The sequence below is a fragment of the Contarinia nasturtii genome, unplaced genomic scaffold (genome assembly GCF_009176525.2).
Source record: "Contarinia nasturtii isolate CC-2019 unplaced genomic scaffold, AAFC_CNas_1.1 Cnas_scaffold_630, whole genome shotgun sequence".
Taxonomy (NCBI): Eukaryota; Metazoa; Arthropoda; class Insecta; order Diptera; family Cecidomyiidae; genus Contarinia; species Contarinia nasturtii.
The window spans coordinates 3,885,249-3,900,955 of record NW_022197981.1 but is presented as its reverse complement, the minus strand read 5'-3'; the positions used below and the strand labels follow the sequence as shown (position 1 = coordinate 3,900,955).

The 15,707-nt window shown below is 33.3% G+C and overlaps 3 protein-coding genes across 9 annotated transcripts; 1 reads left to right on the top strand and 2 right to left on the bottom strand.

Annotated features, from left to right (window-relative positions):
* Positions 1 to 397: 397 nt before the first annotated feature.
* On the bottom strand, positions 398 to 8,524 carry LOC116340222 (mannosylglucosyl-3-phosphoglycerate phosphatase). Of its 4 annotated transcripts, none has more exons than XM_031766586.1 (11): positions 8,113 to 8,524; positions 7,524 to 7,907; positions 7,367 to 7,453; positions 3,999 to 4,176; positions 3,827 to 3,913; positions 3,423 to 3,688; positions 2,842 to 3,292; positions 2,691 to 2,777; positions 2,354 to 2,626; positions 1,883 to 2,172; positions 398 to 1,810 (listed from the first exon to the last, which is right to left on the bottom strand). In XM_031766586.1, exons 4-11 carry the CDS (start codon positions 4,162 to 4,164, stop codon positions 1,625 to 1,627), a joined length of 1,806 nt encoding a protein of 601 aa, XP_031622446.1. In that variant the 5' UTR covers positions 4,165 to 4,176; positions 7,367 to 7,453; positions 7,524 to 7,907; positions 8,113 to 8,524; the 3' UTR covers positions 398 to 1,624. The 4 variants fall into 4 exon arrangements, with proteins under 4 accessions (XP_031622446.1, XP_031622447.1, XP_031622448.1 ...); XM_031766587.1 differs by having other exon boundaries at positions 7,524 to 7,692; XM_031766588.1 differs by having other exon boundaries at positions 7,524 to 7,692; positions 8,118 to 8,524.
* A 616-nt stretch (positions 8,525 to 9,140) lies between these two features.
* Positions 9,141 to 11,350, top strand: LOC116340223 (COP9 signalosome complex subunit 6). The gene is made up of 8 exons (XM_031766590.1): positions 9,141 to 9,324; positions 9,403 to 9,718; positions 9,882 to 9,896; positions 10,035 to 10,166; positions 10,250 to 10,401; positions 10,504 to 10,669; positions 10,746 to 10,939; positions 11,055 to 11,350. Exons 2-8 carry the CDS (start codon positions 9,433 to 9,435, stop codon positions 11,190 to 11,192), a joined length of 1,083 nt encoding a protein of 360 aa, XP_031622450.1. The 5' UTR covers positions 9,141 to 9,324; positions 9,403 to 9,432; the 3' UTR covers positions 11,193 to 11,350.
* Positions 11,351 to 11,362: 12 nt separating this feature from the next.
* Positions 11,363 to 15,660, bottom strand: LOC116340220 (GPI ethanolamine phosphate transferase 1). Of its 4 annotated transcripts, none has more exons than XM_031766575.1 (18): positions 15,414 to 15,660; positions 15,205 to 15,289; positions 14,861 to 15,110; positions 14,525 to 14,762; positions 14,408 to 14,435; positions 14,211 to 14,338; positions 14,041 to 14,140; positions 13,815 to 13,962; positions 13,566 to 13,748; positions 13,263 to 13,494; positions 13,063 to 13,199; positions 12,924 to 13,002; positions 12,737 to 12,848; positions 12,488 to 12,675; positions 12,223 to 12,413; positions 12,054 to 12,122; positions 11,763 to 11,954; positions 11,363 to 11,704 (listed from the first exon to the last, which is right to left on the bottom strand). In XM_031766575.1, exons 1-18 carry the CDS (start codon positions 15,544 to 15,546, stop codon positions 11,444 to 11,446), a joined length of 2,754 nt encoding a protein of 917 aa, XP_031622435.1. In that variant the 5' UTR covers positions 15,547 to 15,660; the 3' UTR covers positions 11,363 to 11,443. The 4 variants fall into 4 exon arrangements, with proteins under 4 accessions (XP_031622435.1, XP_031622438.1, XP_031622436.1 ...); XM_031766578.1 differs by having other exon boundaries at positions 14,861 to 15,012; positions 15,440 to 15,546; XM_031766576.1 differs by having other exon boundaries at positions 15,205 to 15,429.
* Positions 15,661 to 15,707: the final 47 nt, after the last annotated feature.

The following is a 15,707-nucleotide window of genomic DNA, read 5'->3' as shown; positions in this document are numbered from 1 at the left end:
CGGAAAAAATGTGGACTTTCGGGGACAAAAATAAAATGTTGATTTCCGAATTTTTTTTTTTTTTTTGAAAAATATGAGACAAAACAAAAATTCTTATAGAATTTTATTATTAAAATATTTTACCGAACTTGTAGTATCTTTAAATAACTGAATTGATATCGATAAATAATTAATTAAAAAAAGAAACGATTTGATTTTTCAAATCAAAAACAAAGGATGGAAATCACAGATTTTCCAAATGAACAACAAAATTCTAATCAACACCTAAACTAAAAGTAAATCCTAATATTTATGTGCAGATTGGATGTATTTCAATGATTAAGTTAATGTGTTCACAGATTTAATTATAAAAAAATTAACCCTCATCGGCTTGCCTACTTTATTCACTGCGTAGAAATAAAAATAAAAATTTGTCTTTTATTCAATCATTCCATCTGAATAGAATTTGTACATAGTGTTTAATTTGTTCATTCGTTTTGTGATAGGAATTAGAAGTGTGTTTTTTGTTAAATCATTTCTCTCCCTGTCGTTTGCACGTTTCAAATGCAACAAACATTTCGAAAATTATATAGACATGGTATTTTTTGTGTATTTTTTGTTGTTGTTTAAATAGTTACAGTTTCATTGTTTAATTTGCATCTATTAAAAACAATAAATTAAAATTGTTTATATGTACAGAATAACAAGTTTTACATTCATTAGGCTCTCTGTTTTTTTTTCACCTAGATAATAAAAATAATCGGTGTTTTTTTTTCTCGGAGAATATGGCTTTTGTTTGCATTTTATTGCAAAAATCACTCCCTATTTAATTGTAAATACTTAAAATGTCTATTAGCGCCTCTATGGTCTTTTAGTTTATTTTTGACGTGACAAAGTCCACATGTGGTGGTGAACACACATAATTACTTACTTACACAGTTATCATTTTCTTTTCAAAGAAAATCTGACTTTACAGATAGTGCTACCGCTATGGCTGTTACATATATATATATTTTGTATTAATAAGTACTTTACATTCAATATATTATGGATTTTTTTGTCCCTTATCATGAGCATATTTTGCATTGCATTTTTTTCTATTCATTTAATTTTGAGTCGTTCATATCTAGAGATAGAGTTAGAGTCGTTACTTCCATCTAATTTCCTAAATGTCCGTTAGAAAAACGCTCTGAATTTTTGATAAAAACACATGTTTCTTCAGTTCAACTCTACCGGTAGATATTTAAACGTTTCTGTCCAAATTAGAAAGTAAAGTGGTTCATGCATGCGAATTTTCAAGCAAAGTACATACAACAAAAGTATGAAATACACTTTATCTTACTTAGACCTATGCCATATGAACAAAATACCGTATTTTTTTGTTTGTTTCTTTCTCTTTTTTTGGTATGTGTGATGATTTTTATGGACCCGCGTTCCAGATAATATCTATAAAATTCATTCTGAACATATTATGAATATTAGTGATAGTTGCCGCTAGTCAGCAGTGTTATTTGTTAATAATATCATTCAGTGTTGTTAGTTGTTGACGGAAACAATTAATTGGAAGAAGCGTGATAATCGACTTAAATATTCCAAACACTACTACATTAGACTCATTTGCTTTCCGTTTTTTTTGTTGTCGTCTTTAAGATTGTGGTGATGTTTCATCATCTTCAGTTATGACACTTCGATTCGTTTCCAAAATAGCTTTCTTTTGCAGCAATTGCTGTAGATGGTCTTCGTTTTGCAATTGGATGATTCGATGATGTGTAGCGGGCGCTAGTTGGCAACTTTCTTGCTCCAAATCTTCCAATGATGCACGGCGACCAAACTAAATATCAAAATTGACATGTCAACCATTGTTCAACAAAATGTCATGTATAAAGGTAGAAAAATCACTTACATTGGCTCGTCTCACCGATGCGTCCATCGATCTCGTTGATTGATGCTGTTGCAAATGATGTAGATAGTGATTCGTTGATGGATTTGCAGGTGCGTTGCTCAATGAGATGCGTCGCATTGGTGTTGGTCCATCTAGTTCAAGGTTTTCCAACATTTGAACCATACTATGACGACGCGACAGTGTCACCAACGATTGTCGATGCTTTGAATGTTTTGATTTTCCCATTCGAACATCAATGGCACGGAAATGATTTTGTAAGGTTAAACCTAATTCAGGACATTCGTCCTCACCTGGGGATGAATCAGAAATGAACAAAAAAATTATATGGAAATTTAATCAACATGGAATGGAACATAATGGAAAAATTATCGAAAAAACGGATAGCAATTGTCGATCCTCACCCATCTGAAAAGTTTGAAGAAAAAAAAGTTATTATGTGAAAAGTTGATGAAAAAAAAATACGCAAATAACTCACAATAATTTTAGCATTCTTAAACATGGTAAAACCATCACAACCGCTGTGCATATAGCTCTTAATGCATAGAGAATAGGTTTGCTTTAAATCCAGCCATTCGTCGGCGATTTGTACCAATTCGGCAATTACTCTAGAATATGGTGGTCTTTGTGGATCGAATACAAAACAAATGCCTGACACTTGCGGAAAACGTCCTTCTAACTTTGGATATGCAGAAACAGCATTTTCTAGTGCATCGACAATCGCTCGACCGGTTACTTCAAGTACAACTGTATTCCATAAAAATATCAACAATTTAATAAATGAATTTGGTAATAAGAAAAACAACCGTACCCAATGGATCATGCATCGGAACAATGTTAACCAAATCTCGCATTGTAAACGGACCAGCCGGATGCACTTGATCGGATCGGAAGGTTCCTATAAAAAAAAATGTAAATTAAATTTTTGATTTGACAAAAGCCATTGCATATCAAAAAAGTACCTGAATTTAAAATAACAACATCAGCACCCGTTGCAGAAAGTACAACATCACAAACCCAATCGCCCAAATTCGTTTCCGATTTTCGAATTGATGAAAAACGACAATCTAATTCAACACTAAATGTACCAAGCACTTCTTTCATATGCTCTTCAATTGACTCAGTGTACTTAACCAGATCGGCTTTTAGTTCCTGATCTTCAGCATATTCGGACGTTACATCGATTGCTTTGAATGTTGTATTCCATTGTTTGTTATCATTTTTAGTCATTGTTATCAAACCGAATTGTCGAAAATCGGTGCCCGATTTGATGACATGAATGCCATTTACCACATCATCTTCGCATACATGATCATGACCACCGAGTATGATATCGATGCCATTGGCATTGTTCGCTAATTTAAAATCATTTGGTGTCCGCATATGTGTTAAAGCTATTATCAAATCACAGCCCTGTGTGAAAATACAGAAGATAAAAGAAAGGAAACCACATGTTTATTATTTGTTCTTATTTCAATTGTATTCAGAAGGATAAAAGCGTGTCAAAGTTGTCAACAACAACAACGACAACAATCCTCTATACCTCATTCCGTAGTTGAGTCGCCAATTTGTTGCCGGTCTTGATAAAATCAGTGTATGTCACTTCTTTTGGATCAATTGTTGGTAATGTGTCTAACCATTCTTTTTCAACCAAACCCATTATACCAACTTTGATGCCATTGTGTTTGATGACATATGTAGTTTTACCGCTACCTAACGATCGGCCAGTTTCATTGTCCACCACATTCGACATCAGCCATGGAAATTTCGTTTTTGCTATGTGTTCTGTTATCACCTCAAGGCCATGATCTAAATGTGGTTAAGAGACACAATTCATTGTGATTATGTTATTGTGCCACAGTTCAATTCTTTGAATATGGCAAACAGTGCAATACAAAGATAACAAGTTTAAGCCAAAAAATAAATAAATAAACGAAGTCAGCTCACCAAAATCATGATTTCCCAGCACAGCACAATGAGTTCCGACTTTATTTAGCACCGGAATCATTTGTTCCCCTTTTGTAAACGTACTTACTAAAAACAGCAAAGACACAAGCAGATCAAGGAATGTAATTGTTTTAATAAAAAAAATTACAAGTTTTATGTTGTTTTAACTTACGAATGCTAGGCGAGAATGCATCACCGCTAAACAATATCAAAGGATTTAAATGGCCAAATGATTTGATTGCTGTTAAAAAACGAGCAGCACCTCCAACAGGTTCACGTGCCGAATTTGCTTCAACATTATAAATATCATTAAAGTGTATTATATTTAAATGTGCCATCGTTAATTATTCCTGTGGAGTGAAGAGAGAATTAAATACGGTTAATAATAAACAACTTAATAAACCGAAAGACTTTGTCAAAGAAGCCATAGACATATGCTTATGACAAAAGAGTGTCTTTAGATCTGTGTTAATGATAAAACTACAAAAAAAAATTATTATTTCAATTTATTGGTATAAAATATTGGTTAACACAATATCACAAATGCCAATTCCTCACAATCGAATTTATGGAAAATAGATTTATCTATTTATGCGATGACTCAGACTTCTTGAAAGGTATTTATTTTATACAATACATAAACTCAAATTGCCGAAGCATACTTCATATTGGCCAATCTCTCTAAAGTGGTTTATTTAATTGCAACAATAAATAACATAAAATAGATTTTTTTCAATTTCTATAATGGAATTGACCTGCACACACACACAAACACTTCTGTCGTGAGAAAAGAAGGGCAATGAATTTGAGAGTGTTAATAGAAAAAGCAAAACTGGTGGGACACTTGATATTTGCATGAATTGACACTTTTTGAGCACTTTGCACACGATGCGACTAGTATTCACACGATGTGGTGGTTTTTTTAGTACATATCTAGACAACGCAGCGGATCGGTCTCTACCGTTGGCATGAAATCGGCACAATAATAAAAAAACAGTTGTAATGGTACCAATACCACTGTTTGTTCCTTATTATTGTGTGATAAAATTGAAATTTGAAATTGTTTGCATCCAACTAATAAAAAATGGAGTGCATGTGATCGGCTTGATAGCCACATTCGATATGAATTATGATAACAATAGTAATAATAAACATTTTCTACAATTCTGTGTGGCTTTCTCACCAATATTTCAAACCAGCCAACACAACCAATTCAAGTGGGTTTCATGTCGCTTCGCTTTACCATCATGACACGTTACAAATGCTGTGCACATGCAATTCATTTAGATTCATATTCCGTCGCATTGACAAATGGTAGCTGAGAAAATGTGAATAGCCCGCGCGAGGAAGAAAGAGACAGCAAAAACACGGTACACGGTGTAAAATACCGTTGAATGTTTCTAAATTTGCATGCGAATCGAATGGTTGAAGTCAATTCCCTTCTGGTGGATGAATTACGAATTCAATTTGATAAAATGCTGTACTGTTTCGTTACAACCAGATATTATTTTGAGATATTTTCAGCCAGCTGAATCAGCTCAAGCAGCTAACGACCAGGCATTGATATGGAAGCGACAAAAAATAGATGTGATTGTTATAGTTAGAAAAACTCCATTTCAGCGCCTGACATTCGGCCTGAGCTGATTCAGCTGATATGTTGATATAATGTCTGGCCACAACGGCGGTATCTTCATCCACAAAATTGTGGAAGGGATAGCATAAGAATTAGCAACTTTGCTCAAACAGTATTATAATGCTGACTTTTAAATACCGAACCATTTAAATTGAGAGAATGCACGTCATTTATAGACATAAAATCGCATGTGTGACCTTCAATTTGAATGTATCCATGAAAATTGAAAACAAACCTAACGAAACCCATTTCAAAGCAATGGCCAATCATGTTGATCCATGCCAAACAACTAATATCCGCCTATGAAAATGACTTGTAATAATTTTTTTTTTTTTCATATTTTTATACACAAGCAATTACTTAAAAGCTTGTTCATTTGCTCGGGTCAAGCACGTTTAACAAATGTATATGTGTATAGCATTTGAACAACACAGGAACAAAAAAAAATGTTCGCCTTTATTTGATTCGTGTTGTTCTCTTTTTATCCTATCGACCGTACTATTTCTATCCAAAAATAAAAAATTCCACCTTTCGACTTGTACCTTTCTTCTTCGATCCAACTCACAAGAATTTTTCAAATAAAACAACATTGATTTCCCCTTTGTTGCTTTTGTTCGAGCTGAACAAAAGACTAGAAAACGAACACAAAAAATTTATAACTAAACATAGTTTTGAAGGTAAGAGATATCACTTGAAAACTGAAAAGGCAACTATGCTCAGTATGCATTTCAACACAAATAATGATAAGAAAAATCACTTCAATTTGACCAGATTTGTTGAATGGCATTCAGCTTGGCACTCTTTTCTCTCGCTCGCTTTTTATTTTGCTCAATTTCGTTTTTTACGTTTATGCAAATGCTCGTGTAACAATTCCTCATTGTGATTAGCTACATGTGCTTGACATTATGTGTGTGTGTGCACGAATGTTTTCAAGAGCAAATCAAAGTACTCAATTATATGGTGCACAATGCGAGAAATGCTAAAATTGTACAACACTTTTCGAATTGTTTATATGTCGGTGCATACATGCATTTGCGAAACACCGACTAATCCTTGAAGTTTCACAAATAGTGTATAGTCTATAATTTGTTTATATTGACGTGCATCGCATAAAAATCGATTCGATGATGTTATAACTTTTCGACACTTGCTGCGTTGTTTATTTTGACATGTAGTCATAGACCTGAATGGTGAACAAAAAATACGCCGTATTCAATTGTTTCACCTTTTTTTGGAAACGATTTTGTACGTAATCAAAACGATTTTGTGATAAAATTCAATTTTTTTTTTGCATGACATTTACTATGAAAAGTATGTTATACGATACGTGAACATCTTAATATGCTCAAATTCGTAATCGTTTTCGATTTTGCCATTTTTGTCCTTCTTTTTTTACGGTAAGTGAACATTTTCAAAAATCAAATTTATACGGATTTGAATGGAAAAAGAGTGGCCATTATGGTGACTGAACGGAGAGATTTTACTGGAAGGTAGAATGGAAGAACTTAAAGCCACTTATTGATATTGATTACAGTCTTATAATACATGAACCGTTCTCTTTTTTTGCTCTTTCAAAGAAACATTTTACGATGCTCGAAGACGACACACTTACACTCTCAATCGCTTACATGCACACAAGTACAAATTAAATTAATTTATGACATAGAAACACACTGTATGCCAATTTATTCGCTTTAATCTTACTTTAGAATTGAAAATTGGATTCTTGATATCAATTATTATTATTTTTTTTTTTAAACGAAAGACGAAGTGGTTAGCGAAGCCTTCTAAAAAGCTTTCTTCACATTGCTACCACTGAAACACCGGGTAAGGTTTATTGTATGTTGATTTGTTTATGTGAAAAAGTTTATTTTCCACTTGTTAAATCATTATTGTATGCAACGTACCTTGCTGCTGCTCACCTCTCGTTCTCTTTCCTTTTCACAAAATCTATCTCTCTCTCTCTCTCTCTCTCTCTCTCTCTCTCGTTGTGCCTATGTATATATGTGGAATGGTAATGAAATTTTCCGTTTTTTTTTGTAAATAACACAAGCACACACTCACTTTATTTTTTCCAATAAATTCGATTCTTATTTCTGTTCACTTTATCACGATTTTTTGTTTGATTGCACTTAAATCTCTGTTTTAATTCCCTTCAATTTCGGTTACTCAAACGAAAACGTCGAGAAAAATTAAGAATCAATATCAAATTGTCCTTTTCGTCTTTTGTCCGCTTTAATGAAAAAAATTTAAAAATTGGCTTTATTAATCATATAAATTATTCACATTTCTCGCACCGTGCGATATCAATTAGTCGAAAAATGATTTTAATTTAAGCGGGAGATTTTAAAATGGCACACGACTATTATTCCGATGTGCTATTTTACACTGTTTCAAAAATATTTTCGCTCTCGAAATGTTCGGCAGCGTGTGACGAATCGAAACGCACTAAAAAAAGAGAAGAGAAAATATATATATAATATATGTATTCGGAAGCTCCCGAAGCGAATGAGATATTTTGAGTGAGCATCAAATTTATGATGATTCGATTTTTTTCCCTCTTGTCTTTTACGAATATTTCGATTGTATGCGTGTGCAAAGGATTGAAATGTTCTTGATATTTTCGTTTTCTTTTCACTTGTTTTCAACTCACTTTACATTGTTGATTAGAACACCGTTCTTTCACTTGTACTTCACACCAAAAAAATGTTTTTTTTTTGTAGAGATGTAATGTGCGCGCCGTGACAAAACGATGGAGAGATATATTTAAGAAGTAATTCTACCGAAAGTTTAAAAGGCGCGAAGGAGGTAGATATACATGTTAACAGCGAATGTTCAGTGTTCAGAGTTTTTTTTTGTTGAGAGACAGTGTCTCTAATATATATCGAATGTGACACAATGTCTGTGGTGCGTTTTATATGTGCGAATGTACTGGTGTGTGAATGAATGTATTTTCATAAAACATAATGGGAAAATGTTGGGCTGTCGCACGCAGATGAATGAAACGAAAGGCAGTAAAGGCACAAACAAACAAACTGAATGTGCGGACGAGAACAAAAATTTAATCAAATCCCAAGGTTGCGAGAACCAGAGTCTTTTGGTTGCCTAAAGTCATTTCCCCGACTTTGAATCGATGTATATAAAACATTGACGCGTGAATGTGTGCTTGTGTGTGTGTGGTTAACATATACACACTTGAATAATTTGGCAAACAGTATCAAAAACATATGATTTTATCCACCATCGATTTCTGAAGGAGTCAAAGAAATACACAACATTATGAAAACGTCGTAGCTCATTCGATGAAATCTCATTTGCTTTGCAACCGTTGTATTCGTGCTCTCAAATGAGATTTGGTGTAGGTGTGCGTGTTTATTCGCAAAACTCAATTTTGCCGACCGTGCATGTGTGTTGCATGCGTTAAAACAAGTGTTTTTATGTTCGTGCAACATTGACCGTTTTCTTTTAATTCGCACATGATCGAGGGTCAAATGAATTCGGACCTCATATAACTAACACTTGATGAGAAAATTTTCATTTTTATATAAAGAACAAAACATTCAAACAATCATGTCAATGTGAATAAAAATACGAAATTAAATTACAAACATAGAAAACAATTTCGAATAAATGAATGGTCACGAAAATGGTTGACATACAAAAGCATCAACAATTTACACTGTAAACCGTCCTTTATGTACACAGCACTTTGACAGATCAAACCGTCTTTGGTTGTAATTTTTGACAGTGGTTTTCGTTGCGACGAACAAATAAATGCACAGTCAAGCGATAGCCTGAGTTTTTATTACAATAACAATCTTAAAGCCGACTCATCCACGATTTCTTAACATTCTCTGAATCATCTGTAAATTACGTTTTAGTCAAATCAAAGTCAATAAAAAAAATTTTGTTTCTAATTTGTGAATAACACCAAATCAAATAGATCGAGACGTAAATTGTGTTTGTTAAAAATATGCCAGTAACAGCAACAAATGAAAATATGGATGTCGACACTGACAATAATATTGGCGAAGCTTCAACCAGTAATTCAGCCACAAACACAACGCCGTCCACGTCGAATCCAGCGCCGGCGACTGCATCCGCAGCATCAGCGGCCAGTACCAGCAAACAATGCACAGACTCATCCTTAAACAGTGTTATGGCCAGTCCGGCTACCATTCCATCAGTCACAGTTTCCCTACATCCGTTGGTTATTATGAATATATCAGAGCATTGGACACGGATTCGAGCTCAAAATGGTAGCCCTCAATCTCAATTTAAAGCAATTGCTGGACATTAATGTTGTTGTGGCTATTGCTTTGCAATTTTTTCATTAGATGTTTCCGATTATTTTCGATTATTTTCCGATTACTTATCGATTATTTTAAATTTCATTCTTTTCTTTTGTGATTCTCCCCTTAGGTAGCCCTCAACAAGGTAAATTTTAAAAACAACATTTCTTTGTCGGAACGCCGACAGAAAAAAAAAGAGCATCGATTTTTGACGGACATCAAATCTTTAAATTCGCACAAAAATATTGAAGATTGTTTAATTTGAATATTATTTTTGTTACAGTGATTGGTGCATTAATCGGTAAACAAAGCGGTCGTAATGTTGAGGTTATGAACTCATTTGAATTGAAATTCAAGTTTGTTAACCAAGATATCATCATCTGCCAGGATTATTATCGCACAAAAGAAGAACAATGTAAGTTATGTTCAATTTGATTGAAATTATTTTTGCTTTCGTTTTGTAAACAGTTCGGAATTTTTGGATTTTCTTACACATAGACAAACAAGTGTTCAAAGATTTGGATTTTCTTGGCTGGTACACCACTGGCGGTCGACCAAGCGAACAAGACATCAAAGTGCATAAGCAAATATGTGAAATCAATGAGTGTCCAATCATGTTACAACTCAGTCCACAATCACGAAACTTTGATGTAAGTTCATCATTGCAAACAATTTCAAACTAAAATGTGTTTGCAATCAATAAGTTCGACATTTTGACGTTGTCATTTTTTTTTGTTTTTTTCTTGAAATAGCAATTGCCGGTGAAGATTTATGAATCGGTGATTGATATTGTACAAGGTGAAGCGACCATGTTGTTTGTCAATTTATCGTATACATTGGCCACAGAAGAAGCTGAACGAATTGGTGTCGATCATGTTGTTCGCACATCAACACATGAAAATGGCGGAAAGTCAACTGGTAAGATAAATCATTTTTCGCATATAATTTAATCGAAATGTGTGCGTGTGTGTCTAATTGAAATTGAATATTTTAGTTGCTGAACATTTAATCGCACAGCATAGTGCAATTAAAATGTTGCATTCGCGCGTCAAATTGATTTTGGCATACATCAAAGCCATTGAAAGTGGTTCGTTACCAGCCAATAGTGAAATTTTGCGTGAAGCATATGCCTTAAGTCAACGCCTGCCGGTTATTCAAAGTTCGACATTTAAAGAGGAATACTATACGGTACGTTTTTTCCTCATCTTTTTTTATTTACTTCATTTGCGATTTGTTTTGTCGAATTTCCATGCATATTATTTGAAATCATTTGTAATTTTGTCGTTTCACTTTCATTTTATAGCAATCAAACGATGTTGGTTTGATCACATTTTTGGGAACGTTAACAAAAGGCTGTAACGATATCAATCACTTTGTGAACAAGTTCAATGTGTTGTATGATCGTCAAGGACGTGGTCGTATGCGAGGCTTATTCTTCTAAAACCATTCTAAAAGCGATGCAATGGAAGCAGATGCTACTGCAAAATACCACGCTCACAAAAACACTCAAGCTTTGATTTATTAAGCATATTATTTAAAAAAAAGTAAAACAAAAAATAAACAAACAACAAAACAAAAATTTACAATGGAATAATTTCCTAATAAAAAAAATATTGTTTCAAAGAATTGACTTTATTTAAATAGAAGTTGATATTTAAGTTAACAGCAATTTACATAAATCTTTGGAAATCTCTATTCTATTTTAACAGTATCGGCGCTTAGGTCGCGTGTTTTTCCACAGCCAAATAGCGATTGCAATTGATAAGTGGTTAGGAATTTCGCGAAAACTTGTACTAAGCATAATACAACAACTGTCGTTTCCATAATCACAAAATGCGAAATGGACGTGCCAATCTCAAGCCATGAACCCGTATTTTTCACTAAGAACAAAAAATTCAGGCACATTATGTCACAACATAGCAATATTAATATGAAAAATTTGTCCAAAGGAATCTGAAAAGAGAAACAACGCTATTATGACATCCGTTACATTTGAAAAATGGTTCCTTGCCTTTGTAATTGAATGAATTTGTCGTATGGCACACATAACAATTAGTACTGGAATCAAGAGCTTCAAAATGATTAATGATGCCATTAAAAATGGTGAAAATGTTGAGACAAAGCATCGAACCCAATTTGGATCAAATGAGCTCACCGATGCAATATTTCCGGTTCCGAAAAATGAGACAAGCACATAAATGATCTATTTAAAACAAAAAGGTCAAGGAAAATAATATAAAAAAAGAAAATGTCATGAAATGGGATAAAATTGAATGAAAGGTTCGGTTATTGAAAAAGTTACACAAATGAAGGCTCGTTTAAAATCAACCGGTTCAATGGAACGTTCGCAGTCCGTTTGTTCAATTTGTTGCTGAAATTCGAAAAGAATATTAAATGAAAAATTTCGTCGGTATGAGATTATTGTGAATAAGGAGATTGTGTGCCAACAAATGATCCCTTTCGGTACTCACCGTATACATTTGTTTGCGATCGGTGTAAATCATCGATACCCAATAGTAAATGTTTGATGTGAATGTCATATAAAATAATGGTTCATAAGAAAGGGACATCATACAAAATGGTAGCGCCAAACTTGAAATAATGGCCATTAGACGATCACGGAATGAATTCGGAGCAATAGTTGGCAATATGAATGACGCAACTGTAAATTTTAAAAAACACACACACATTTTCATTTTTCCTCTTCGAAGTGGATTATTTTTTCTCATAACATACCCGATAGAATCCAAGCGAAGAATTGATTGAAGTCGTTTAGACCTTTTCGTTCATTCAAATCATATACAATTAATAAGCAATCCATCGCTCCAATTGCAAAGATCACAAGATTTGCAATTTTAAATGGATTTCGATCAGATGTCGCAGCATAGAATATTTTCAATCCCCATGCACCCAATCCGATTGTTCTAAAGAACAGTCAACATTTCAATATTGAAAAAGAAACAATGACAAACGAAATTTACTTACAGTAGGAATACATTATTCGAATCCTTGTCAACCAGCGGCAAAATTGGATAAATTGCTAAAATCGCACAATTTAAAGCCCATCTAAAGAATGCCTCCAGTTTTTCCTTCTTATCTATTTGAAAAGTTTTTTTTTTTTAAATATTTGTTAAAATGCCGAAAAAGCGTTGAGCAAATGTAAAAAACAAACCTTTTAAAACATAGTACTCGTATGCTAACAATGCCAATAGTAATCCACTTAAAAAAATCCGATTAAAGAAGGACAACACCTAAAATATTTAAATTCTTTTAGAAATTCAATACTTCAAATCAATTTACTTGTATTTTACCAAAAATTCAATGCCACCTATCCAGAACCATGTCTCGAATTTAGTCAATTGTCGCAACATGTTGAATGTTTTCACCGGATACCAACAGAAAACGGGCAAAATTAAAAATATTCCATTTGCAATTGACATATTTTGAACTGAGAAAATAAAAAAAAATTAACACATTTCATATGAGATTAATGAATGTTTGTAACGCTCACGGTAAGCAAAAAGGCCAATCAAAGCAATCAATCCAATTATGTTTAAATGAGATTTGACGGAGTTTTTTCGGTTTTGGTCGTCAGAAGAGTCCATGTCCAACTGTTGATATAATGAAAACATCCATCCAATCATTGCTATACTAACTGTTAGCAACAACAGATTTTGATAGTAAGTTTGGAAATAGTGAATTCCATCCAATGCCAAATCAATGTAATGATATGAAAGTTTGATCTGAAAATGTGATGAGAAAACAATTCGTTTAAAAAAGTGCAAACAAAAACAACATACAAAAAAACGATTACCGCTTTGCTATAAGTTTTCTCCTTAATGGCACTTTGAATTTCGTATTCTATTGAGAGAAGATCAACTTCGTTCAGCTGATGAAAATCTTTGAACAAGAATGCTTTTTTGTATTCCTTTTGCAGATGCTTGAATTGGTTTGCAATTTGAATCGTATTTTGGTGTACACTTCGAAAGATATATTCCTGAAATAGAAATTAATATGAGTTTTAGTGTTAATCCTTAAAAAAAAGAAGATAAGTAAGCAATACCTCTGACACATTTAAATACTGTGCTGGAAGTTTGCCCAAATTATTTGTTGGTACAGCGGTTCCGATTAGAGATGACATCAGCGGTGTTAAATCAGCTTGTTTTATATCAAATCGTGGGACATTCACATCATTGATAAGCGTTTCGGCTCTGTAATTTGAATGAATATTTCATTTAAATGTGAAGTGTTCAAATCTCAAATGATTTAATTAAAAAAAAGTGATATACTTATTATCAGGATGGGTCAGCTTCTTCCAACAATTAACACCGGCACCCCATGCAACAATTGGCGTTTCGGTTTCATGATTAGTGCCGGCACCATGAGAGCCTATATAATAAGAATTTTTTTTTTTATTTAGGCAGCGTTTGCATCAAAATGTTTAAATACTTTGCATCACCTTTGTTCGTCATTCCATGATCCGATGTAAAAATGAATGCAGTTTTTCCATCCGAGAAAAGTCCGTTGAATAGTGAAACAATTTTTGAAATACCTTTGTCCACTTCTTTCAAATTCTCATCGAATAGTCTGCAACGAATAATCAATGTCTTCAATGTTGAAAATCAATATTTTCAATATTTACTATTTTGCACTTACTCTGTATTTGGTTTGTGAACATGACCAGCTGTGACCACATTCAGTTGAAAATCATAAATAAATAAATAGCACCGTTAAAATAAACGATGAGAAATGTAAATTCATATACACAAATACCTGTATCCAAGCCCAGCAGATGTAAAAAGAAGACGGTATGTTTTTTGTCCACAATTTGTTGACTACTTCGACGTAAAAATTCAATAACTTTATCGAAGACCCATGTATCCAGTTTTGTTGTACTCGTTTTACCCGAAAAATCTTCAATTTCCGATGTGTAGGCACTTGCAACAATATTATTTGACGATCGTTTTGTAAAAATGGAAAGAATGTCGGGACTTCCCCAAGCATACGTTGTCTAAAATTACATAATTGGATTGTTTAGGTGGTGTACACATTTGCAGCAAGTGAATCTCATCACATTTAAACAAAAAAAGAAGAAAGAAATGGACTTACATCGCTTCGATTAAAAACCGAATCAAAATCGATTGGATTGTGTTGCCATCCTTTAAGTACAGCGCTTGGATCTTCATAAAAGCCAGCAATAAGAGCTACATGACCGGGACGTGATTCAGTCGGTACACGTGTATGAGATATTCCATGAATGCCTTCGTTTAAAATGATATTTCGTAAAAATGGTGTACGATCTAAATTATCGCGGAAAAAGGATTCAGCTCTCAAGCCATCGGCCACAAAGAGTACCAATCTATTTAATTTAGAATTGATTTTTGTTCCAGGAATTTCATCATTATCTTATTGTTTTGAGTCATGTTTGATAGTTAGATGAGGAAAAGAGTTACCTTTTTGCCGGTGAATCATTCAAATTAGATTGTGCATGTAGTCCAGTGATGACCGGTGATTGAAAGTAAATTTGAAATATTGATGCTAAAAATAGAGCGTGCGCAATTAAACCAAACACAATAATTTTTATCATATTTATTTCTATTAAATCACTGTTTGGAATGAATTACATGTAAAAAAAAAATTATTCGAAAAAAAGTACGAATACATTTATCGATTATGTTTTGTTTATACTTGACGGTATTTTGACGTTTCAAACTGTCAAACGAACAATGAACAAATGGAGAACGGTTTAGTACTATATAGTAGTCGCTGTTGTTGTTTTTTTTTGTGTAGAACATGACATGAATCAGCTGTAAATGAATTTGAATCACATATGAGATGCAACGTTTAATCAGTTAAACTTAATAAAAATAAGTATAAATTGCATCAATCAATCTGAAAAACGATTTTAATTTTGAAATTGAATTTCAATTCCATTCACTTCATGGCACCGTATAGA

Coding starts and splice junctions, on each gene's coding strand:
- LOC116340222 (XM_031766586.1), bottom strand. CDS start 4,164: ATGGCACATTTAAATATAATACACTTTAATGATATTTATAATGTTGAA. Junction 3,689..3,826: donor GCTGGGAAATCATGATTTTG/GTGAGCTGACTT, acceptor AACCACATTTAG/ATCATGGCCTTGAGGTGATA. Junction 2,627..2,690: donor TCCGATGCATGATCCATTGG/GTACGGTTGTTT, acceptor TATGGAATACAG/TTGTACTTGAAGTAACCGGT.
- LOC116340223 (XM_031766590.1), top strand. CDS start 9,433: ATGCCAGTAACAGCAACAAATGAAAATATGGATGTCGACACTGACAAT. Junction 10,167..10,249: donor TCGCACAAAAGAAGAACAAT/GTAAGTTATGTT, acceptor TCTTACACATAG/ACAAACAAGTGTTCAAAGAT. Junction 10,402..10,503: donor CACAATCACGAAACTTTGAT/GTAAGTTCATCA, acceptor TTCTTGAAATAG/CAATTGCCGGTGAAGATTTA.
- LOC116340220 (XM_031766575.1), bottom strand. CDS start 15,546: ATGTTCTACACAAAAAAAAACAACAACAGCGACTACTATATAGTACTA. Junction 14,763..14,860: donor CGGTTTTTAATCGAAGCGAT/GTAAGTCCATTT, acceptor ATGTAATTTTAG/ACAACGTATGCTTGGGGAAG. Junction 12,676..12,736: donor TCGAATAATGTATTCCTACT/GTAAGTAAATTT, acceptor ACTGTTCTTTAG/AACAATCGGATTGGGTGCAT.